Source organism: Plectropomus leopardus, chromosome 17 (genome assembly GCF_008729295.1).
Source record: "Plectropomus leopardus isolate mb chromosome 17, YSFRI_Pleo_2.0, whole genome shotgun sequence".
NCBI classification, from domain to species: Eukaryota; Metazoa; Chordata; class Actinopteri; order Perciformes; family Serranidae; genus Plectropomus; species Plectropomus leopardus.
The window spans coordinates 11,678,468-11,704,200 of record NC_056479.1 but is presented as its reverse complement, the minus strand read 5'-3'; the positions used below and the strand labels follow the sequence as shown (position 1 = coordinate 11,704,200).

Here is a 25,733-nt window from a genome sequence, read left to right as displayed (position 1 = left end):
CATTGAATAGTTGTATGAATGCCAATAGGCTAAGCTTCTGCAAGAAAGAAACAACAAAACACTTTATCTCTAAAGGCTTCTCTTTTCTCATGACAGAGGAAAGCAGATCACTCCATCTCAGCGCTCTACTCACCCTTTATTTAATCTTGAAAATGTACTTGTGTTCAATTTCCTAAAGGGTCATGGCCAGTTGTCATTTTGTTGTGGTATACACTCATGTGAGGCCTTAAAATGGGCTTTGATAGGTTTAATGAGATGCAGGGATTCCCCAAATCGAGGCTCCCTTCTGTTACATGACCTTGTAATCTGGAGAGGACAAGATCAGCAGCAGCCAGAGGAAAGCCCCCTTTATTCAGAGTGTGTTATAAAGTTTCCTGTCTTGCAAAATGTCGTCTCTTGTCTAAATTTTCACTTTGCAATTAGATGTAAATGAAGACTTATCAGTCCAGCACACTGCCTGCCAACATACTTGCATTATCATGTGTAACAAAGCTTGTTCGTTCATCACCTGATGAGCTCTGCTATCTGCAGTACCTCTGCTGAACTCTATTAGCCTGGCATATCATGTCACAATCTATCTATGAATTATCATTTAATTAATGTGTTGACAGTATGCAAAAGGACAGTCACTTTTTGTATGTTGCTCCCTTTTCCTGCTCGTCATTTCACTGTTATCTGTTACAGACGGGTTTGTGAATAAAATAAAAATGCTGGACGCAGCTAACTTCCCTGGGAAAAAAAGGTCACCACTGATGAATTTCAATTACTTGCACGCCAGAAATTGGCAGTCGATTGTAATCTTGGTTCAAACGTAGTCTACTGCATTTTGATTGACAACACAGCGCAGGAAAATGTCTGTGTGTGAAGGACGGGATGCAGATGGAGCCGGTTGGGGTGTGGGCACAGCTCAGGAGCATTTGTGAAATCAATAGAATGCAGAGCTCTGTGTTTTGCGAGCACGTACCCTCTGCTACTCTCTGGTGGAAGTGTTGTATGAAATGTATGTATATGTATGTGATATTTTGCAAAGCTCCCCAGAAGCATTATGTTTGCTCACTGATGACAATCTCATAGGATTATGCAGCGAGATGTTTTTTTTTCTACCTACGTTATGTTTGATTAGATTAGCTGCTGAGCATTTGCATTATGTTTTGTGTGCAATGTGTGCTAAAGTAAGTGTGTGGCACCTATTGTCCTTCAGGTGCCCTCACAATGCAAATATATCTAAAGGGAGGAGACTAACATATATTCATAGAACATAATGTAGAGATGAAAAGCAGTGGGCTCACATACTTCTTCCTATCATCCACTGCAAGCATGTAATAAAACTTTCAGCATCATTATCACCTTGCTGCAGTGTTACAATACTGTTAAGTCCCACTTGCACACTAAGCCCATACAGTGGAGCGGGGCAGAGCTGGCATAGCTGTTGTCCTTAATGAGTGTATTAAATCAGCCAGGATGCTCGCAGATGCAGCACGTTAAATCACAATAAGCCTTTTGTACAGGAAGTGACAAAGGAGCTTCAACTCGGATGGCCCAGTGATTGAACAATTCCTGGTAAACAACGCAGGCGGAGGGAAAAAAACAAGGACACCATTCAAATAATGGTCATATTTAGCACTGATGAGGATGCATCCTGCAGATGAGTCTGTTGAGACCTGCGAAATAGATGCCAATAGAAGGGAAGGAAGGAGGGGGAGGGGGGGCAGCAGATGGATGAGGATAGGAGTGCCCTGTAGGATCCCAATTGCCTGTGACCGTCCGGTGGAGCCGCCTCAAATGCTGCTGAGTTCACCAAAACCATCTGCACTGTGAGAGTATTGATTTTTAAACCACGTGTGTTAGCATACAGCAAAGATACACTGTATTTCTTGCTCGGGGTGGAAGAATTACAGGGTCTTCCATTGTTAAATGCATAAACTTTATTCTAAGCTGTGGTTGATTCGTCCCTGCAGGGGCAGATTGTTTATTTGAATTAATGGGGCTTTGTTGTGTGTTTTTTCCCTCTTGCTGCACCCCCCACTCCCCATCCCCCCAAAGCCCTCAACAGCTGTTCTGACCCTGGTCCCCCTCCCTCCATGCCCTTGTAACACCCACACACTCCAGCCTGCTATGTCAAAGCAGCCACTCCACAGTGGGATTTTTATTTTTCCTTTTTGAAGGACATTGAGTACCGCACGCTGCACTTTTTTCTCTCTCCATAATTAATTAAGCAAATGCCCAACAAAAGCCTTTATTGTCCTTGGAGAGATGTGAGTAATGCTTTGACTCTGGGCATAGTTCCTACCATTGAAAACAAGGCCCCTGTCTCTGCTTATGTGCAGTTTTGGGTTTTGTGTTCCACCTCTAAAGAGTGTTAACACAAATGTTGCTCATAGAATGGGAGAAAGGTGCAGGGAAGCTGGGAAGTGTTTGCTGAAGTGATGCTGGTTGGGGCAAGTCTTCAGGAACTGGGCCTTATAGCTCCCCACTGAGAGCGCTAATGACAGGGCTGAGAGCCCAGCCCTGTCACGTCCTTCCTTTAAACACTGATGTGGTTCTGCTGCCGGAACTACTGCTTCTGTAGCTGCTGGTTGAAGGCTTACAAGGTTTTTTTGTGCTCCACAGGGAGCAGTAAAGTCAACCGCATGAGGAGATAACAAAACAGAGAACCAAAACAGCCCATCCTTGCTTCACTCTCTTATCAAACTCATTTGGTGCCTCCTTCACTTGGATTTAAGTTTCTCTCTGAAGCTGTGGGTGCAGTTGGGATATAAGTAGATCTACTGTGAAGTGTAGTAGTGCTAACAAGATCTTTGTAAGGCTGCAGTACAAGTCATACAAACACAAAGGGGTTACAAATAATCTCAAAGTGAATTTGACTCCATTTGAGGCAGCCAGAAGGAGTGGCTCAAAGTTGTTGTTTTTTTTTCCAAAAGACAAAAGAGACTTTGTGATTAAGTAAAGTAAACCTGGAGATTTTCTGATACTTTGAGAAGCCCTGGCTGAGGTACTCATGTCACTACTAGATGTTCCTTTTAATGCAGCATATTGGGTTCCAGGTACATCCCCTCAAACAGCAGTTTATACCTAAGAACTGAGGATTATGTTGCAGGAGGTTACATATAGTATGTTGATTGTTTTGGCCCTGCTGCAACTGTGCTACGGAGATGAGGTGATGCTACAGAGAACTTACTTTAGATCAAGATTACAGAATAGTTGAGTTTTTTCGTTTGGGCAGGATGCCTCTGACAGACAATCTCCTGTTGTGTGCTGCATGTTTGAAAAGGAAATTGGACAATGCCAGGCCTGATTTTCCAGTCATTGTCTGGAGTTCATATGAGTAAACAGCTCAGGAGATGTAGGACTTTGTCCTTGTTTTCTTTCTCTCCATCACTTTCACACGACCTTTAGCCACAAAAGCACGTCCTTGCTGTGAGAGATGAGTTCAGTTTAAAGTGGCGGCCAGGGCTTTATAGTGAAACTGGGTCAGCTTGTATCAAGGCCTGAATATTAGCTTGGCTTTCTTATGCATCCTCGTCAAATTCACCTCCCCTCCTGCTGTTCAGTTCTCTCCAAGGGAATCCTAACTCCCTCTTTTCTCAGTAGAGGAGTGAGGCCAGACCTAAAAATAGGAACCGTTGTTCTACCTGCTCTTCCCTCACATGCCAACCACCTTCTTCCTTCCTAAAGAGACCCCTTCTCTAGCATCCTTTACCTCTGCCAATCCAAACACTAGCATCAATCTACCACTCATTGCAGGATGGTCCTGATTCTCCTTGCTGTATTCATGTCACTCAGGCTCAAACACAAAGGTCACCTTCACATAGAGCTCCTCTGCAAAGTGGGCACGTTGAACCATTCTGCTCCCGTGTCCTCCACCCTCCCTTCACTGTACATTTTCACAAACACACCCACTTCCTCTCATGTCCTACATTTGTCTCCCTACTACTGAGAGAAAAAGCTAATGAAACTGTTATTCATCTCAACAGCTATTCAGCAGAGATCTGCTCCCAGCTCTTACCAGTTATCCCCAGTCTACCCTAACCAGTGGTGGTATGCTTTACTTAAAAGTAGCAATTACACATCACAGAGATAAATTATTCAAATCCTACAGTCAAATACCTCATTGTTCAGAGTGAGGCAGTGTTAACTGCATTATTACATATTACATAATTGGATTATGAATACTGATGTGTTAATGTGAAAGCAGCAATTTTGTGTAGCTGGTTGGCTGTAGTATGAAGTCAAATACTCAAGTAAGGTGCATGTAATGTACGTCAGAAGTGAAGAACTGGAGTAAATTGGTATAATATCATTTAAGAGTAAATGTAAAACATTCAAGGCACAGTCCAAGTATGCTTAACCAATTACGTGCAGTAGAGGGCAAAGGAGAAGGAAGGAGCTGTGTAATAAGGCTCATCGTCCAGCAGATCAAAAAGAAGCGAGTGCAGATACCAAACCAGAGTTCTTGTTTTTTCCACTGGCACAGGAACAGTCCATGAGTTGGTTTGCCAGCCTCTTGACGAGACAGAAGGAGCCCAGCCAAGGATCAGGCTCACGGGGATTATTTATAGAGTTGAGTGGGCTTCACGGACGCAGGCGTGGAATGTGTCAGAGAGAAAATGCATCATTGATCAAAGCCTGCTCAGAGATGTAGTCTTATTTTTGCCAAACACCGAGCAGAAAGGGGGGTTTGGAAGAAAACAATAGCCTTTTACCAAAGGCTCAATGTGTGCTGAGCTATAGTAAGCTTGCCTGCTCATCTACCCACACAGAGTCCTCGGCACCTACACAGGTGACTGGACTTCATTGAACACTTGCCAATTTTAGCCTTTATCTCCTCTTGCTCTACTGTGGCATCTAAATAGCTGCGAGGCCCTGGATGTTTAAAATACATACATGGTGGGCGTCTGGAGAGTGAGTGTGCTGCACCTGGAGGTAGGTGTGTACCTCCACAAAAATGTGTGGGCTTTACAATGAAGCTGTGTCTCTGTGTGTGTGTGTAGGTGTGTGTAGGTGTAAATGAGGAGGTGTAGAAGGGAAAACAGAGCATCTTTTTAGGATTGTGCCACAACAATTGCAGGCATTGGTTTCAGATTTAGTGTCCCTTTGTGAATTTCCCTTCAATGAACACCTCAAAAGCAACGGAGACAAACACAGAAAAGCTATCAAGAACAGCCTGTAGTGGTGTGAGTGTGTGTGGCACATCTGTGAGAGAACAGTGCAGGATGTTTCTCCACTCTGGTCCTGTTCAGGGAATAGAGAAAAAGCGAGGTGAGGTGTAGGGAGGGTGGAGGAGGGGAGTGTAGCAGAGGTGTCCTGTACTGCAGCAGCACAGCTCTCTGGTGGCAGGCAGGGGCACTTTTCTCTCCCCGCCATTCGCTGCATTGCAGACGGCAGTCAAGGTTATGCCTGCGTGGCTGCATTGACAAACTGAAGTATTGAGGATGCCGGGTCGTGCAGTCCGAGAGACAAAGATTGAGCTTCGGGAAACTTGCAGCCTCGTTGTCCTGAAATGGTTTTATTTATAGAACCTTCATGCTCAGACTTGCAAATCCCATATCGACTCTTTCAATAGCACTTGATGTTTCTGGGGCTTTAAAAGACCGCCTTTTTGCCTTTTGCAGATAACATCTCTCTTTTTTTGCTCGTTCTTACACAATTGACTGAAATCTTTTGGCAGACTGTCATTTCATGCCAGCATTGTGTCTGAGGTGGAGGGTAAATGCCGAGGAGATGTGTGGCGCATGGACTGGCAGGGTGACATTTGTTGTTAATCAGCCTCCTCAGTTTCTGCTGTCTGGCTGTGATAAACATGTCATTCTCAGCCACGCTACAACGCTGAGGACTAAAGGGTGTATTTGGTCAGCGCTTCACAGAGGTCCTGTGCAAAGTTTTTTTGGAAGTGGATCAGAGGAAGGCCACATCTGGTAGCGTTGTGCATAACAGCCACTGCAACATTCTCACTTCCTGTTCAAAGTGAGGCTTACATAGACACACAGAGGAGAGGATAGCCAAATGTCCACATCCTGTGTGTGTGTGTGCGCATGTACCCATAAGAATTCCTCTGGCTTCCCCTTTTAGTTGCGCCCAAGGCTCAAGCAGACAAGTCATTGTGAGCCGGTTCAAAACAGCTGCCTCTGTCAGATGTTATTGAGGAAGTGATAGATCATTTCCCACAGGGTAGAAACATTCAGCACACCGCCAGTCTGACCTTAATTGTTTCCCAGTAGCAATCGCATCTCTTCATTGGCGCTATATACAGGGATATATGTAGAGAAACAGTCAGAGATACTGAGGCATGAAAAAAGAATTAATTTAAGAACCAAGAGTTGCAAAGACTGAGAGAAACACAGTGGGAGAGCAAACAGTAGTGAGAGACTGAAAGGACAAGCAATAGAAAGAAAGCAGAGGACTGATGACAAGACCCAGGTATCAAAGCACCAATGTCAGCTACTATCCTTTCATTGGTCATCAGCAGGATTTGGGCAAACACACTTTCATGTCACATCCTCCACATCTTTCGCAAACAGATCTGGAGCCTGTGGCTGAGAACCATTTGGGGAAATGAGAAAACACTGCGGTAATGAATGCAATGAGAGGAATGCTTTGAGATCAGACAACACTGTTTAATTAAAGCAATGCAGACCATGAGGGAGTATTACACATAGTTTTATCTGATAGGAGTCGATGAGTGCGTCCAGTAGGGATAGCTGTGAGGGACTTGGCGCACAGCTATAAGTTTGTCAGCATTAGGCTGTTGTCAGATAAAAACCCTGCAACCCCCATTTTTATTGACTCTCATGATTTTATTGGAGTTGGAAGAAGGCACAGTTGTCCATGTGCTGCAAAATTCAATTCGAGTGTTTGGCTTGTGAAATGATTACCAAGCCTCATGAATAGGGGTATAATGGTACACAAAAGACCTGGTTTAGCAGTCAAGTTTGGTAAAGCTAAAGAAAAAAAATGCATAGATATTTTACTTATATTTTACTTTTCATTTATTTTGAACAAGCAGTAGTGTAAATGTTAAAGACAGACACAATCTTCCTGCTCAGGACTGAGGTAACATTGTGGTAACTTTGGTAAGCAATTTTCATTACAAAAATAAGAAACCTTTCAAACACATTTGTGTTACATTGTGTAAACACCGAACAAACACTTTCCCAAAAGACAACAGGTCACAACAGGCTATAAAACTGAAAAGCCATAAAATGTTTGAACGGGGCTCAGTGTGACAGTGGATTTCATGTAATATGGATAATCAAGCTAACGGTGCTAACAACAGATCGCAAATGTGCTACAACAAGCAAGCCAGAAGCTGTATCATATTAACTTGCAGAGAGAAATTCACCACTTCTTCACCTTATGGTCCTGTCTGTCTCTCCCTCAGTGCCAGTGTCTGCATTTCTGCAGCTGCTTGTACCAAAGAGTTGCATTCACCCCAAAATCTTGGGTCCAAAATTTCCCAAAAGGTACACTACAAAGCACACTGACTAGCCAAAAAAAAGACTGCTCAACTTGAACCAATCTCAGTCAACTGATTTGAATTGACAGTCCAACTAGCATCAGCACGTGTTGCAAATGGCGTACAGCTAAAAGTTTCTGGTGGAATTCACATTCTTGAACTTTCAATCTGCATTATGTACAGGCATGAGATGTGTCCCTGTTCACAGGCAAATCAGATCCACGGTGATGCTTCTGACCAGTCGAAGCATGGATTCAGGACCTCTGGGGGAGTCGTGTGGTGTCTGGCACCAGGGCAGATCCTTTGAGTCCTGTGGGTTGCGAATTTGGGTACTGGCAGGTCCCACAAATGCTCCATCAGTTTGGGATCTGGGGAATTTGGAAGCCAGGGTGATGTGTTGAGCACTTGTCATGTTGCTCGTGCCACAAGGACGTGTACTTGGTTTGCAACTGGGTGGGTGTTGTGTGTCAAGTGGCATCCACATGAACGCCAGGTTTTCCATCAAAACATAGCACTCTAACAAGACAACCAAAGTTATTCACATGTATGTAATGTATGTTGCCTGTAATGTTGTGGCTCATTGGTGTACATGCTGTGTATTCAGCTTGCAAAGAACTGTGTCCCCTGTACTGTGACAGTGGACTGTACAAACTCAGACTAACATGACTGATTCCACTCACCCTAAGAAGTGCTGCAAAGGACAAGAGCAACCTACTCCTAACTGAGAGGACATAGTCTCAGCTTGTTTGCCCCGGATAAAATTAAGTAGTTTTTCTAGTATTTTTATGCAGAGGAAGTAACTAATCAAAGCTTTAAAGCAATATAGTAAACCAATTACATAGAGGCCAAGCCAAATATTCACCAGATCTCTCTTGTCCCTTTTGCGGCTTCAGTATTAAAATTTAAAGTTCTTTCAAAACTCTAAAACTATTTCTTGTCACTGTCTACTTCTTGTCATTCACCAAAGGTCCCAAGTGCAGCTTTTACCAGTAAAAAAAGGTTTGGATGCTTTAGGAGATAAGGATTTTCCTCTGACAGCAACAGCATGCCATTTGATGAATAGTTTTATCCAAAGTTCCTGACAGTACCATGGGTGCATGCATTTTTAGATGTATGGGTGTCTCCACTGAGAACTGAACCCTGTAATCTTGACAGATTTTGTTCTGGGACACTCAAACACATTAGTTGAATGGGGGCACAGAGCTTGTACAGAGTCGGCACAGTCAATGGAGGAGGTGTGTGATAAAACAACCTTCAAACATCGTCCACTAACGCAGGGAATATGTTCGGCAGATTGTAAGGGAATCCAGGGACAAACAACCATTTCCTGTGCCCCCCCCACACCTGTAAACAAGGATTATTGTGTTATTATTTAACACAGCCTCTACAGAATTACTTACATGACCTAACAGACACACACAATCGCTTAGAGTGAGCGAGAGATTGACAGCGGACATCTTGCGGACAACCACAGACTGATTAGACAGGAAGCTGACCATGAGGGAATCTTGAGTTGGATGTGACTTGACCCTGTGAAAAAATCAAGACTCTCTGTGTCTCTTCAGCTGTCTGTCTATCTCCCACATGCTTAGCAACAAGCATGTACGCATGAACACACACTAACTCACCTGAACTGAGCTTATGAAATAGGTTCTGCACAAAATAATTGGCCCCATTGGTGACGGGAGGCAATGGAAAGCATGAGGAAAACAGCTGGGGAGAACGAGGGTGGCGTGATGGAGAAGCCACAGGAGAGCATGACATCGGTGTGCTTGTGTGTGTGTGTGTGTGTGTGTGTGTGTGTGTGTGTGTGTGTGTGTGCGCGTGTGTGTGTGCACGCGTGCGTGTGTGCGTTCGTGCAATCAAATGTGTGGTGAACTCAGAAAAGTACCACACGATTTATGACCAAACCTGTAGACGGGTCATACTAAACGTATTGAGCAGTCTCATGACTGATAGTGGAAATAAATTGACTCTTAAACACAAACTCTTTGAGGCTGAATTATCTAAGCTGGGCGGCAGGACTTTTTTCCCTCTGGTTCCACAGCTCGATAGCATTGACCTCCACTCTCTCTGTGGGCCAGTAATTAGTAAGACTGTTTGGGGCTCTTTAGCTTGTTCAGAGTCCTCTGGGGGGATTTCAACTTATTATCCAAGCACGAGAAGAGTGTTAACAGCAGAACTGGGCTTTACATTCAAGGTAGCAGCATATACAGAAGGACCACCTGGATGAAAATGTAAATCCATTCTTGCACCCGGACAAACACACGCACTAGCATCTCACGTCCCCTCTCAGACCTTTGATTTTTCTCGCCTACTCACACATTATGTTTGTGTTGTGCGAAACTTGCACAAAGATGGTGCGATGAGTTGCATGATGTGCGGCTGAGGGTGCCGCTGTAAGAATTAAAGCAGTCGCCCACATGAGATTACAGTGACAAACGGTGACAGGCCCTACTCCCCCCCCCCCCCCCCGACTCTCTTCCCCTCATCTGTCTCTCTTTATTCTCTCCATTCCCCCCTCGCCTCTCCTATTTCCAAAATCTGTGTTCAATTCGGAGATGCATTATGAGCATGACAGATAACAATGCCGTGTTGCCTAGGCAAAATGTTACTGGCATTGTATTTATCTCTCCATCCCTCTTCTTTTCTCTGTCTTTTTCCCCCTATGAGGATTTAGTTTTGCAATTTGATTTAATTTGCTTTATTGGCGTTGAGGTAGCACAGCGCCAGTGAAACATCTAAACAAATTAAGTTAAGATTAAGCTCATTAAACTTGCTCTCTTTCTCAATTTCTGTCAGTTTCTCCTTCTGTCTCTCTTTCTTGCATATACACGGTCTTATATCCACTTAACCTCTCCTTCCATCTTCTTCACTCTCTGTGGATGCCTCTTTCTTCCCAGTTTTAGGGAGTAGGAGTCTGTTAGAGGCTGAATTATGTCTGCCCTAAGCTCTGTGTGGCAGGATTCAGATGTCAGTTTGTGTAACCATCTTGTCTCGTGGAAGTGTGGTGCCTTGGGGTAATGGTGGGCAGCCCAGACTCGAGGAGGGGAAGGGAGGGGAGTGCTCCAAAAGATGACCTCCCACCTACCTCATCCAAGCACGCTGGGGCTTACTGAGCTGTGAAATCCTTCAAGGCAAAAGCCAGGTCGGGTCTGCTGCTTCTGCAGGGAACAGTGTTGCTGCTTGATTTCGAATCGATTTGATATTGATCCAGTTGCTTCGATATCGATTCAGTTATGTGTGTTCTCAGAAATACCCAGATAATTCATTAGAATACCTTCTGATATGTGTTCAGCTGGGAGTTAAAACCTTTAAGTGAAATACATCCTTTTGAAAATAACACCAGCAACTGTCTGGCCAATGAGAATATGCTCGAACAAGGGCATATTGACCAACCAATTGACCAATCGACCACAGAGTGTCAGCCCTAATAAAATAAACCATAACTATGTTTTCATTTGTTTATAATAATTTTCCGTGACCTTAAAATGAGCAGTGTATATTTACACACCAAGCTGGTATGAACCATGGAGCCATTCCCATTTTTGTGTTTCTGCGTTTTTGCAGGTTTTTTTGCTTTGACCACTGTAGTTCGACTACATTCTTAGCACACAGGAATAATTTCAGTTTTGCAACCTTAAAGCTAGATGCCACTAAATCCAATGCACTATACCAGTGGCACCCAACAGGTCCAGTCACAGGGTCCAGATTTCTCCACAGTCATTGGTTCAAGGTCCAAACATTATAAATTGCCACATATTCAATTTTATTTCACAAAATGCAAACAAGTTTGCTCAGAGAAAAGATATAAAACATATTGCAAGAATAAACATAAATGATGCTTCAAAATAAATGCACTGTGCTGGAAATATACCTTACTTCAAAAGTGTGTTTTTCACAAATTTGACACATTCTCGAGTCATTTGCTGTCCATTCAGAATGGACCAGCGACCCACTGGTTGGGAACCATTGTAATAGACCTTTAACTAAAGATGTTCAAATGTACAAGATTTGTATAAAAATTCAGATGGTGAGAATAATTTGACCTGTAGACAGTGAATTATTGCTTCATTTTTCATTCAGACAGGCAACACTTAATAGAACGACAGCCACTATGATGAAAATCATTAATCTGTTAATTAGAGGGGAAGATATTTTTGCCTTGGCTGTAATATTATCAGAGACTGAAAAAGTAATTAGTTACACAAATTAACATAGAGCACTTAAATGGTAACGCTTCACCATCAGTATGCAGGAGGCATGTGTCTTTGTGATGTCTGTCTGTTTGAATCTGTTTGATTCCTCAGTGTTTTGCAAAGCCTGTGCATTTGATGTGTAATGTGGCGCAGTTGTGACTAGTTGTCTGTCATGCTGCTCTATATGTATGTAGACACTGATCCTATGATCCCCCCTGCACACATGCAAACACATGATACATACTGTGACTCACATATTGGAGAGCCTGCATCAAGAGGGCTCCAGTCTGCTCCACTCTGTTCTGTCTTCATTCCCCATTACCCACGCTCCCCAGTTGCCTTATTCACCGATTCACATTGCGCACACACACAAGTGACACAGTGGCTCTGTGGGCGAGAGGAACTGAGCCGTGCCTGACTACTTTGTGCAGAACCCCTTTTTAGCATTGAGATATGATAGGAGCAGGGAGTAGCGAGTGGAAGGCAGCCAACCCAGCCGTGACAAGGAGGTGGGATGGTTTGAGGTTTGGTGGGATGGGGAGGAAGTGGGTAGTGAGAGAGGCAGTATGTCCCACAGGAAGACCTTTAGGAGAGAGATTCATCCTCCATGTGTTCAAAAACAGGTTGAGCATTTGACAGTCCAGTGGTTGAAACATGTGCCTTTTTTTCTTTTTTTTCCACATATAGCCTTCAAATGTTGATTCACAGCAGTGTTGTATTTTTTTTCAGTCTGAGTAAGTAGACTTTAGTTTTCTGCTTTCTCACATAACAAGAGTTCATGCTATAAAGGAAGCCCTTGGGGTTTTTTGTTGGGGTGCTTGTGTTGCACCCACACAAACATACACACTCTCCAGAGATGACGCAGGCATTAGCTTGTCAGATGGAGCTGCACTCCAGGATACACAGCAGACTGAGGGAGTACAGCAAGGCCAACTAGATGTATATAGGTTTTCGAGATGATATAACCATAACATTGGAAATATAATGATTATAAAATATACAAAGACAGGGAGTCTATGAAAATAGCTTGTCCATTGTGCCCTAAAGTACCATTTTAAAGACTTATTGTTTTGGCATACTCCCCTCAGTGGGGCACTGCAGTGTAACAGGCAACCTGAGAGCTCATGTTGCATTAATTGCCTCCCTGGAGTTAAGTTCCCCATGTCTTACTGCTTATGGCGCCAAGCGTCAGGGTGTGACAACAGTGACGGGAGGTAGAGCGAGTGTGACATGCTGCCGCCTTTCATAGGATGTTGAGGGGACTCGGTTCGCAGCCGTCGACACCCCAAGCAGCTTCACCCTTCCATCAGGGAGTGTTTGACCCAGCCCAGGGCAACCAGCCTCACCACAGGAAAGGGGATGGGGGAGGTGTGGAGGACTACTGAAATACCTCCACATCACTGGCAACAGGGAGTCATGCCAGAAGCACTTGAGCACACACACATAAACAGAAATACTGACATCTCTACCAGGAAAATCCCCAGGGGCTGTGAATAAATGGTGAGAAAGTGTGATAGAAGTGCGATTGATCAAGGGAAAAAGACAGCTGAATGTAGGAAAATACAAAGGGAGAATTTGTAAAAAATGGTTTAAAAAAAATAGGGAGTTTAGATTTTCACAAAATTATTATTGAAAATGTTTTTTCTCTCTCCTCTTTAACCCTTTGTTATTCATGTATACATGCACATAGGCAGAGTAGGCAATTATTATTATTTTTTTCAATTACAATTTGCTCTTGTTTTGTCTGCTGTTATAAATCCAGCGCAAACCGTTTCCTTTACAGCAGTGCCCTCAGTGTTGCCAGTTTAATGGGTAATCATAGTTAGGATTTTTGCCAAAATTGAGCAGCTCTACATCCACAGCACATATAATTCATGCAGAGAATAATCCCTTCGCCTTTAGTTCAACAGCCCTATGATTTTGCATTTAATTTCAAAAAATAGAATTCAGTTTCAATAATGTGTGAAATGACCCCTGACAGAAACATTATGCCTACTTGTTTTTGATTGAGAGGTGAACATCCAACCTGGCTGTCCCGCTAATTGTAACAGCATATTAATGAGACACAAGATTAGCCTGGCATTCTTTGACCCTCTGTGGCTACAGCACTTTCCTAAAGAAGGCCTGGAAACAATCAGACCTGAACACATCTCCCCCTCTTGCCACTTGCTCAGTCTGCTCTGTGTCTCACAGAGCTTACTTCACAGATCTCCCGTACTCTACTAAATGTCCGTCTGGTTGATTTTTCCCAAATAGCAAAAGAGCAAATCAGATGAGAGAGCAAGTGTGTTTTTGGATTTTAAAAAAATAGGGTAGAGTTGTTAATTGTATTTTTCTATCTCTGAGGGGAAAGAAACAGGCTGGTGAAATCAAAGAGCGTGACATTTAGGTTGAAATGTGATCTCTTGATTACGGCGTCCAGATTTATCTCCCTCTACCAGCACTATAATGGGTCGGGGGCAGATGATTTGTTATAGGAATCGAGAACATAACAAAAGCAAAAGCTTGACAAAATGAGACAAAGATAGGGTAAGAATCCATGCTGCAGTCTGTCTGCCTCTCATGAGAAGTGGTTGACAAGTTATTTTCACTCCAAGGTTACCTCTGCGGAAGAGTTGGAATTGTATTATCCCCCAGATGAACCGACAGCACCCTCCTTACCCTCACAGTCTTGGCAAGGGTACATGCATTACCATGTGCCTGTGGGTCTTGGCAGTGACTCTCATAACAATTGTATGCAAGTTCTTCTGGAGGGGGAGAAAGTAAATGCTTGAATAACTCTATTTTAACACATAGTGAGCAACCCTTTTGGCCTGGGTGGTCCCAGCATTGTCGGGCCCCAACACACCATCTGGTGTAAGACTATGGACTAGAATGTCCAAAAGGTACTTTAATCCACATTAAGGAATGATTTGTACCTCTATTACAGATTGCAGATTTGTAAATTATGATATTGAGAAAAATGGAGGTCGTAAAACAAGGGCAAAACCCGAGAGTGATGATCACGTCATTTCTTCAGCTTTGCATCAAGTGGTGCTCATTAATCGTGATGAGGTGCTGGGTGTCATCTGCCTCTGACCGTCAGGTGGAAGATGGATGGCCCTGAGGGATTTCACTGTGACTGGAGTTGAACCATGCTCAGGGAAGATCCATCAGACGTGTACATGCAGTCACTGTCTTTGGGGAAAGACATACTCACCCCTGTGTTGCCCTGGGGTCCTCTACCATTTCAAGCTTTCTTTCTAAAAATGATCGAAAGGCAAAAAAACAGGAGGGAAAGTGAGATTTGAAGGCTTTGGTTACATTTATTTCATATTGGAGGTGTTACAAGTAATGAAACATCACCACTGACATGGTTTAATAATTTCTTATTTTTAAAGAGTGTTTGTCTTCTGTTTTAACAAGGAGTCTCAAGGCTTTATGTAAAATCTTTAATATGTAACAGCAATTTGAGTATTGGTTTAGTTTTGATTTTGATGTACTGTACTATGTGATATGCATTATTCAACAAGCCTATTTTCCAAGCCCTTAACCAGGCCATCTGCATTCAGGCTATCTAGCTAACCACAGCCTTGTGTGGAAGTAGGGCAGCGCTGTCGGTCTGCTTTCTGCCAGCTAAGCTCACGACCAAAAAAGCTGCAGAAGTTCAACCATGTCATGGCAGGTGGTGTGTTGCACATCTGTTTTACTACTTTCAAAAGTTTGGTATTAGTCTTGGTTGTAGAGTGACAGTCTCCTCAGACTAAAGCTTTCAAAGATATTTTGGTGTATTTGGCTGGCAAGAAATGTATTTATGAAAGGTTTCCCACAGGATAAATATTCATCTCATAAGGTAACTTGAAACCGAATTTAAAGCACTTAACTTTGTTTGAGAGATGAAACCATTGTGACTTGAGCCAAGCCGAAATCGTATTTCCAGCTTCGTATCCTATCATTACAGCAAGCAGTCCTGTTTTAAAAAAGAAACAGACCTCATGCGGCATGCATTACAGTGTATTACAATTTGTCTCAAGGGAAAACCCCAGAAGTTACTCTGCCCTCCACATGACGTTATGTAGTTTAAAAACACGAGCAGAATAATTAGCCAAGGGGATGTGCATTTTAAATAAGCATATAATTATCTCTGAGGCTATTGGCCTGTAATAGATATATAATAAAAAGTAGTGATTGTTTTTGCCTTTTGATCAGTGAAATGTCAAAGTAGACTCCTGTTGTGCCCATTCACCACTGTGTCCCCTCTCCATACGATGGGCCCTAGCATGTTGGCTCACTGCTGGGGAGAGAGAAAGAAGGATTTCCACTGAGTTGATAACTGGGTGTGTAATGACAGCCTGTTAATGCAGTTTTAGTTACACATTTATGCCTTCAGCAGCTCACCAAAATTAACTGATGGTAATAGTACATCGTGCCCACTACAACATTTAAGTAGTATAGCAGCTTGTGTTTAGATTTAGGTTTTTTCTTTTAGGATTCAATGTGCATATAAGTCTGAAGCCACTCTGTGATGAAATGGCTAACTCTGCTTTTTCTCTCCCCTCTCCTTTTCTGTACATCCCACTATAATATTCACTGTTTTTTCCTGAATTCTAATACAAAGTGTAACCAAGAAATCCTTCTCCTCCCCCACCCCATTCTGTTTCCAGGATGGTTCCAAACAGAGGCAGGTGAGGAAGAAAACGGTGTCCTTCAGCTCAATGCCAAGTGACCGCAAGATCAACAGCACAGCTGCTTGCATGGCCTTCATGATGGAGGGTTGTGAGATGAAGAAGGTGCGCTCCAACTCACGCATGTATAACCGCTACTTCCTGCTGGATCCAGACATGCACTGGCTCCGTTGGGAACCATCCAAGAAGGATTCAGAGAAGGCCAAACTGGAAATCAAGGGCATTAAAGAGGTCCGTTTAGGAAAGAAGACTCCAGTTCTGCGCAGCAATGGTCTCTCAGATCAGTTCCCTGATGAATGCGCCTTCTCAATCATCTATGGGGATAACTATGAGTCATTAGATTTGGTAGCCAGCACAGCAGATGTTGTCAGCACCTGGGTGATGGGCCTGAGGTATCTGGTGTCTTATGGCCGGCACCCTGTAGACATGGTGGAACCCAGTCAACCGAGTCTAAGAACATCCTGGATTGGTTCAGTGTTTGAGCTAGCAGATATGGAAAAGGAAGGACACATAGACCTGTTCAGGGCCACCCAGATCATCAAAGGGCTCAACCCTGGAATGAAAGAGTCTAGGATAGAGCTGAAGTTTAAGGAGCTCCAGAAAGCTAAAGACCAATATGGAGAGGCAATTAATATGGACACCTTTGTGGAGGCCTACTGTGAGCTCTGCACACGACCAGAGATCTTCTTCCTACTGGTGCAGTTCTCCAGTAACAAGGAGTATCTTGACAGTAAAGATCTGATGCTATTTGTGGAGGTGGAGCAAGGTGTTGAAGGTGTAACGGAGGACATGTGCAGGGATATTGTTCAGAAATTTGAGCCATCTGCCGAAGGCAGGGAGAGGGCTTACCTCTCCATTGATGGTTTTACACACTACCTCCTCTCCTCTGAATGCCACATCTTTGACCCCCAGCACAAACGTGTGTGCCAGGATATGACCCAGCCTCTGTCCCACTACTACATCAACTCATCGCATAATGCCTCCCTTCTGGAAGACCATTTCTGGGGTTCGTCAGACATCAGCAGCTACATCCGAGCTCTAAGAATGGGCTGCCGCAGCATTGAGGTCATTGTATGGGATGGCCCTGATAATGAACCAGTGGTATATGTGGGTAGTTCTGTTGCCTCACACCTAGCTTTCTCTAAAGTCCTGGACATTATAAACCAATATGCTTTTGAGAGTTCAGAGTATCCCCTGATTCTATGCTTAGTGACCCACTGCTGTATCCCCCAGCAGAGGGTCATGGCACAGCACATGAAAAAGATTCTTGGGGACAAGCTGTACGTTGAACCCCCCAACAAGGAGGACAACTACCTACCTTCCCCTGAGAAACTCAAAGGTAAAATCCTCGTCAAGGGTAAGAGGCTACCACCCAACTGCACTGACCCCGAGGGAGATGTGACAGATGAAGAGGAGGGTCTGGAAATGTCCCGAAGAGTGGGAGCTGATGAGAAGGACCAGATAAATGGCTTAGGCTACAAGAGACTCAGACTGTGCAGGGAGCTCTCTGATCTTGTATCTCTCTGCAAGTCTGTCCAGTTTAGGGACTTTGAGACCTCTAAGAGGGACCAGAAATACTGGGAGATTTGCTCCTTCAATGAGATAGATGCAAACAGGTTTGCCAATGAGTTCCCAGAGGAATTTGTCTGTTATAACAAGCGCTTTATCTCCCGGATATATCCCACACCGATGAGAATTGATGCCAGCAACATGAATCCCCAGGATTTCTGGAAATGTGGCTGCCAGATTGTGGCCATGAATTACCAAACACCAGGCCTGATGATGGATCTCAACCTAGGTTGGTTCAGGCAGAATGGCAACTGCGGGTATGTTTTGCGGCCAGCTATCATGAGAGAGGAGGTGTCCTACTTCAGTGCCAATGCTCGGGACTCCCTGCCAGGGGTGTCTGCACAGCTTCTTCACATCAAGGTCATCAGTGGACAGAATCTACCTAAGCCACGTGGCTCTGCAGCCAAGGGTGATGTGGTGGAGCCCTACATATATGTTGAGATCCACGGCATCCCTGCTGACTGTGCTGAGCAAAGAACCAAAACTGTCTCCCAGAATGGTGACAACCCCATTTTTGATGAGAGTTTTGAATTCCAGATCAACTTGCCAGAACTTGCAGTGTTGCGCTTTGTGGTGCTGGATGACGACTACATCGGAGACGAGTTCATTGGCCAGTACACCATCCCATTTGAGTGCCTACAGCCAGGCTATAGACATGTCCCCTTGCAATCTCTGACGGGAGAGTTCCTACCCAACACCACCCTGTTTGTTCATGTAGCCATCACCAACAGGCGGGGTGGAGGAAAGGCTCATAAAAGGGGTCTGTCTGTCAGAAAGGGTAGGAAGGCCCGGGAATACACCACCACCAAGACCACAGGGATCAAAGTAGTGGATGAGCTCTTCAGAGCTTCGACCCAGCCCCTCAGGGAGGCCACAGACCTCAGAGAAAATTGGCAGGTACGGAGTTACATATTTAAAGTATTTGTTTCACAAAATCTCAAAACAACAACCATGGTGTTTATGATGTTGATAATGAAAAAAATTCACGTCTTTTCATTTCATGTGTTGTAGTCCAAATGTTCAAAAAATGTTATCCTATAGAGCAATGGCATTCATATTGAAAGCAATGGTAACACTTTAGACCCATTGCACTGCAACATTTTTGGTTGCACTCCTTGCCTTCAGTTTTGATTATTTGGTTCCCACCATTTACTTCACTCTGTTTCTTTTAACTACTTTATTTTAGACTCAGCACTTGATCCAAGTGGAGTGGATGTTGTAAATGGCTTAGATAAGGCAATACTAAAGATCTGTTCCTAAGAAAACGTAACAAAACTTTTTAATTACACAGCATGATCAACCACTGAAGCTTTGCTGGATATGCTCACAGAACTAAATCCAACATCTTTAAGTCCTTGCAAGTACAACAGATGTTTTGGTGTAAATGCAGTGCCAGAGTAAAGACAGCTGGATCATCAGTATCATAGATGTTCATAATCTGCAGATCTCAAACATGCTTAGCAGTTTACACAGTAACTTCCATAGGTATGTACGATTGGATTTTAAAGGGACAGTTCACCACAAAATATAAATACATATTTTTTTCTCATACCTGTAGTACTGTTTATCAGTTTAGATTGTTTTGGTGCATGTTGCCGAGTGCTGGAGGTATCTGTTCTCTTGAATATGATGGAACTGGATGGTGCTCGATCCACCAACCGACCCACAGCACAAACATGCATCTACTCATGGCTGAGAGGCTTGTGGTTGTGGCAGCAAGATGTAGACACTGGTGGTGTCCTCCTGGGCTTAATTGTAATGTTAGATAGCTCAGTAGTGTTGGGTGATGCTAGCAGTAGATGCATGCTTTCTGCAGTGTGGTGATGCAGTTGGTGGGTCAAGTGCCTTCTAGTTCCAGTATCTTCAAGAAAAGGAAGGATCTCTGCAGCCAATATCACCTAGACTGGTTGGTAAATAGAATTACCATTAAAAGAGTATATTTTTATTTTGAGGTGAACTGTCCCTTGAGATATTAAAAGACAGACAAGCTTTTTCCACAAAAAAACAAACTGCATAATCTTATTAATTTACTGTATTGCTTCAGTAGGTCCAAAGTGTTACTGGACCAATTTCACTTGCTGTTGTGGACAGAGGCTTTTTTCTAATTGTGCTCCATTAATGTTTAAGAGGAAAACAGTAGTAAAGTGTCATTGCTGTACAATTATGAAGTTTATGAATAGTGTAGTCATTAATGAGGGACAATTACTGCCCAGGGGAGAGGGCTGGGTTGCTAGGCACTTAGTGCACTTCTTTAAAACTCTTCTCGATGAGAAAATGAATATTAGTAACCACAGTGCATTTGGCTGATGACCAGTAGCCAGAAGCCTTTTAGTCATTTTGTTTGTGATGACTGAAGTTGTGATATGAAGCTTGTCTCATTTGCTCAGTCTACAAATTACAACACAGGGAGAGCCAGTGAGCCTTTAAATGCCACCTCGTGTTGTTTGGTTGCCAGTGTGGAGTGGCAGGCTCCTGTCTTTTCTTACAGCTAAAAAACACAAAAAAATTAAATCATGTTCAAACCACTGAAGTGATTCTACCAGCAATGTTTTTGTCAACTTAAAAAAGTGTGAATGTTGTTAAAATGTTACAGTGGCATATTAAGGCCATTGTAGGTAAAAAAAAAAAAAAAAAATACAGAGCCGGGGAGAAGAGTGATAATCTGACAAAAAAAATTATTTCCGATATTAAAGTCATACATTTACAAGAAAAATAATCTGATAGTCTCTTACATTTAAGTGATAAACATACAAGAAAAAAATGTGAATTTTCTCTGAGATCATAAGTCAGAAGTTTGCAAGAAAAAACCTTCTCTTGATAAAAACAAAAATTCAGAAATTTTCTTTAATTGAAATCATAAATTTACGTTTTGTGTTGTTATTTTGCTAAGGAACCACATTGCTTTAACTTGCCTTGCTTCGATTTTAGTCAAGAATCACTATGTAATTATAATCATCTGGACTTCAAAGAGATATTGCCATGAATTTGACTATTTGAACAAAATAATGTACTGATTTGGATGAAGTGAAAACTTTTGTGCATCCGGAACTACAACATGATGAACAGATGAAAGGATATCACTGGTTACATCTACAGACAGTTCAATTTAGAGTTACACTGCACCTAAGAAACTGTGCTCTTTGAAGCTCCACATCTTTAGGATTGATTCATTTGATGACCTGTCATATTGTTTCCTGCTGTGCCACAACTCCTATTTTTCTCAGGAAATCAACTCCCTCCACTGGCTCTGTAATTTTTTGTTTTAACCACAATGATCCAAATAAGCCCTCATAAAAAGCTGGTTAGTATTAAAATGCAAATTACTTTTATTGTTCTTCCAAAAGTGCTTTGGCAATCAAGTAACCAAACAAAGATTACTTACTTACTCAAACTTCGGTAGTTGACAAATCTTATTACTGATTATCTTCTCTGATTTCCTGCCTTAACCTGATATTGCCAGTTAAACCTGGTGTTTTTTGCACGAATAGCCTGTGTTGCTTATAAAAATCAAAAATACGCTTAATCCTTGTATAAAAAAAACATTCAGCTACATGACTCTTTTGCATTCCTCCAGAAGCTAATGAAGCACAGTCCTCTTTATGTATCAATGTCATAAATACCAAGTTCTGTCCATCTGTCTTCAGTAAGCAGTAACCTCACTCTAATGGCACAGCAAACAAAAGACCAGACCAAACTAAATAAGCAGAGATGTGATTAGAGATCCTGTGGCATGCTGTCATGCATTTTTCAGTTGTGGAAACAAGCAGTGTTCTCAAAGAGAACATCATTTTCCTCTCCGAGACACCAACACAAAGAAATATGTTTATGTTTGGGAGGTGAAATTGATCCTGTAATTCTAGAGGTAGTAGCATTAGCAAATTACTGCCTCAATGGGACAGGAGGAAGGAAGGTAATTTCAGAAAAATCACTGAAAATAAAAGTGTTAATACAAGCAAATAATGAACAATCCTGACTGAAATGTGTTTTCACAGCAAGAAAAAGATACGAATATTTGACTCAATCAAAGTGTTGCTTGTTTGAATAATCTGAATTAGTGGCAAATACCTCAACAGTTTGTCGTGATTAGGTCCCAATCTTTGTATGTGAGTCAGCATGGGAATGTTTCATGAATTACACATGAAACATGGATCACTGTGTAGACAGCCATGTAAATCCTAACTTTTCTAAAACTAAAATCAACTAACTCACACTACATATGAAATAATCACAGGCATGTCATGTGTCAAAGCAGACACTTTCATCTGCTCTGAAGCTTTGAGTCATCTCCCATGACAAATGGCTTTGAAAATGAGTCTATAGACTTATATTGAAAAAGGGCAGCATATGATTGGATTTGAATCGGTGCCTTTTAACCTGATCAAACAACACTGGCACCACGACCGCTCCCCGAACCACAACATCCTCGGGTTTGAAATGTAAATTTTTCTTTTTGAAATGAAGAGATAAAAGTTGATGAAATAAATTAAAGAGGTGAAGTTGAGAGGAAAGCTTTAAAGAGGATAAATGAAGAATAAGGCTTTTGCCTTTTAAATGTAAAAAATGGACAGTCGTTAAAGCTTTGTTGAAGCCAGCTGTGTGCTGTCTGATGCCTTTGATCTGGAGGGCAGAAGCAGGGCCGGTGGCCAACAACGGGGCAGCTCTGGAAGCTGTCTGACTTGAAGCCAAGATTAATGTGAGAAAAACATACCTTTTGCACTCAAAATCCAACATATCATGGCATACAACTTCAGTCATTAAAGCACACTTCAGATGTCACTGTCAAAAGCATCCCTTCAATTTACTGAGCTATTACAGGACTCCTTTATCCTCAAACAGCAAAGCTCTCAGGTGGTCTGCTTTGAATAATAACAGGAAGACAAGTGTGTTCGACTGTTACAAGGACCACAAAGAGATCCATGAACATTGACCAGTGGACACATATGATAGGTTGTTGTTTTTTATGTGGATCTAGGCAGCAAATCAGCTATTACTTCAGTTGGAGACTTGAATGAAGTCGTTTCTGGAGTGCTGCTGCCTATGAACTTTAAGTGTTGATAGAGGTGGAGGAGAGCTGCCAGCCTGGAGCTTCTTTTTATTTGCTGAAAAGTATGTGTGCGTGTGTGTGTGTGTGTGTGTGTGTGTGTGTGTGTGTGTGTGTGTGTGTGATCACAGGCACATGCACCACCACTCAATACCATGGGCCAGAGAGAACGGAAGAAAGATACACTGATTGAGAGAGGAGCAAACAGAAACAAAAGCAGTGTTGTAACCAGACCCGCACATTCATTTGGGGAATGCTGGAGGGGGAGTAAAGTCGGGGGAGGGAGTAATTAAAAACACAAGCCTCTCATTGGTTTTTTTAACACCATAGCTTGGAAATGGTATAGCTTTTATTGCACAACAATTATGGTAAAAACACTGACGCATGTGGTCCTGTACACACATGCGTGGAGTTACACAAAGCATAATGAATGCTAATAGCTTCGGCTCAGACCACACTGAGACAAAAACACATGCAGTCACACATGCTCATAGTTCACACACACACGCACACACAGTCACACACTGGGTTTTAATCCAGAGCCTCAGAGCTGCCCCTTTTCCTCTATTGTGTTTCTTCTCGTGGCTGTGCTCACTGGCCCCGTGAGGTGGAAACCATGGCTGAGGCTCCGCATACAGATGCCGACTGCGTCCCCTGGCCACCCTCTCTGTCTAGAGGAAGGTCGGGCCCCGCAGTGACAGCACATCCTCTGGGGGAGGCGGGTGGTGTTGGGGATTTTTCTGCAGGCCTAGAGGGCTAGCCCAGGGAGACAGCTGGTTCCCACACTGCAGAGTGCCGAGTGTGTGGATGGATTCCCAATACCAACAATGGCACTTTTATCCTCTCTTACACTTACCTGTCTCCAGTCACCCTCACTCTTCTTGTCTCTTTCCAGACTCTGTTATTCGTTCCTCAGCCTAGACTGCTCTTTTTCACTCTGTCTCTTTCACTGTCCCTCACTATTCTCTCACCTCACTCTGTCACGCTCTCCTTTTTTTGGCTGCCTTTTAGCCAAGCTAACTGATGAAGTGCCTTGTGAAAAACAGTGGGCCTGGCTTGGCTGCTTAAATTCCCATGCTGGCAGAAGAATGAATGCCTTAAGAGGCAGTTGCCCAGTTGCTTGGGCTGCAAAACCTTTGAACCCAGACATGCAGAAACTTAAGCTTCAGCGGACTAGAGAACAGATTCAGATTCCTATTAAGACTGAACAGTATATAGTTGTTGTTTGTTTTTGTGTTTTTTTATTGTCATTGCAATACAGACTGCAACCCAAATGTAGATGATTTGTATCATCAACATTCAGGAGACCTCTAAGTCCACTGATAATCTTCACGTGGAGCAGTCAGGTTTTTGTCAGTCAGCATGCAGCTTACTGGGGATGTTTCAGTCCTCAGATGTTTCACTCTGCTCTCTGGTACAGGCAGCTGCAGACCCAGACCCAGGGTGAGTCTCAGTAAGACAGAGGCAGCTGCCCCAAAGAAGAGAGGCTTTTCCTGGTCAGACTCTGAGATAACATTATCTTCATTATCTTCTGCCTTCTGCTTAGAAGTGGTGAATTCACAGCTCACAGCAACTTAATATGATAGTCTCTATTGTTTTTGTTTGATATCTTGTTTCAGCAAAAAAATGTTTGGTATTTTTGATCTGTCACTAGTGTAGTTACCACGCCCGGAGGGCTAACTTGGCTTCTTTACTATATTACATGAACTGCACTATCACCCTGAATGTCCTGCCCCAATTCAGACCCTTTATGGAGAAAAGAAATGAATTGCACAGCATATTGAAAAGCCAAATTTGATTCAACTGAAATAATTCTGAGTTTGGTACAGCCCTAATGAAAATGTTAACTTACTCGATAGACACGTTGCAACAGACTGCGATATAGCACAGAGAGATTTTTTGAGCAGGTTGGAAGAGAGTCAACATATCCACATAAAGTTTGTATAATATTCTCTGAAAATGCACACACAAGAGTTTGGATGATATCCCACAACATAGAACCCCACGAATTACATTACGTACCAAACATAGAGTTACATAATTAACGCAAAGTTACAGAGGTCAGGTTTAGGCTGGTAAAGTTAGTGTAGTAAGGGTTTAGGTAAAGAAACATGGTAAGGAGGTAACTAAAAATGACTCAAGAGTTCACTAAAAGTTCACACGGTTCTGCACATCTCTCTCTCTCTGGGAAAGTTCCGCATTTTGGGCCTGTAAGGAAAGCCTTCTTCTGTGTTACCATCAACATATTGGTCACATCAGAATCAGAATCAGAATCAGAAAAAGATTTATTGCCAGGTATAGTTAACACAATACGAGGAATTTGTTCTGGTGGGTTAGTGCAACATAAATATAGAAAAAGAAAACAGATAAAATAGAAGATACAAATATAAAATATAAAAAGTACGAGTCTTACAGTGCAAAACAAAACAAGTAACACAAGTAACAGTGTAACAGTGCAAGAAACAGAACCATGGAGTTAAAGTTATATACAAGAATGTTTGGAGTGCAAGATATATATTGATATTTACATTGAAATTCACATTTATACAGGTTTGATGATTACAGCCTTCCAAAATACGTAGGTACGTAGAACTGTGCATGAGAACAGCCTGAGAGAGTATCAGTAAAAAGCTGCAGTAAACTTCTAATATCCTAACTTTTTTTTATTGAACAAGCAGTTTGTTGTATTTTACTGAAAACAGCAGAAAAACAGACCTGAGTTCACTTAAATAACTGTTTATCACAAGTAATATGATTATCTAGATATTCAACATAACCGCAACTAAAAGGGTCCACAGCCCTAGCTG

At 42.7% G+C, this 25,733-nt stretch overlaps 1 protein-coding gene across 1 annotated transcript in view; it reads left to right on the top strand.

The window, feature by feature from the left end:
* plcl5 (phospholipase C like 5) overlaps positions 1–25,733 on the top strand; it is an 82,142-nt gene that overhangs the window by 29,766 nt on the left and 26,643 nt on the right. Inside the window, exon 2 of the mRNA XM_042504726.1 lies at positions 16,296–18,782. Within this exon, the coding sequence (XP_042360660.1) occupies positions 16,296–18,782 (2,487 nt within the window). The remainder of the gene's footprint in view (positions 1–16,295; positions 18,783–25,733) is intronic.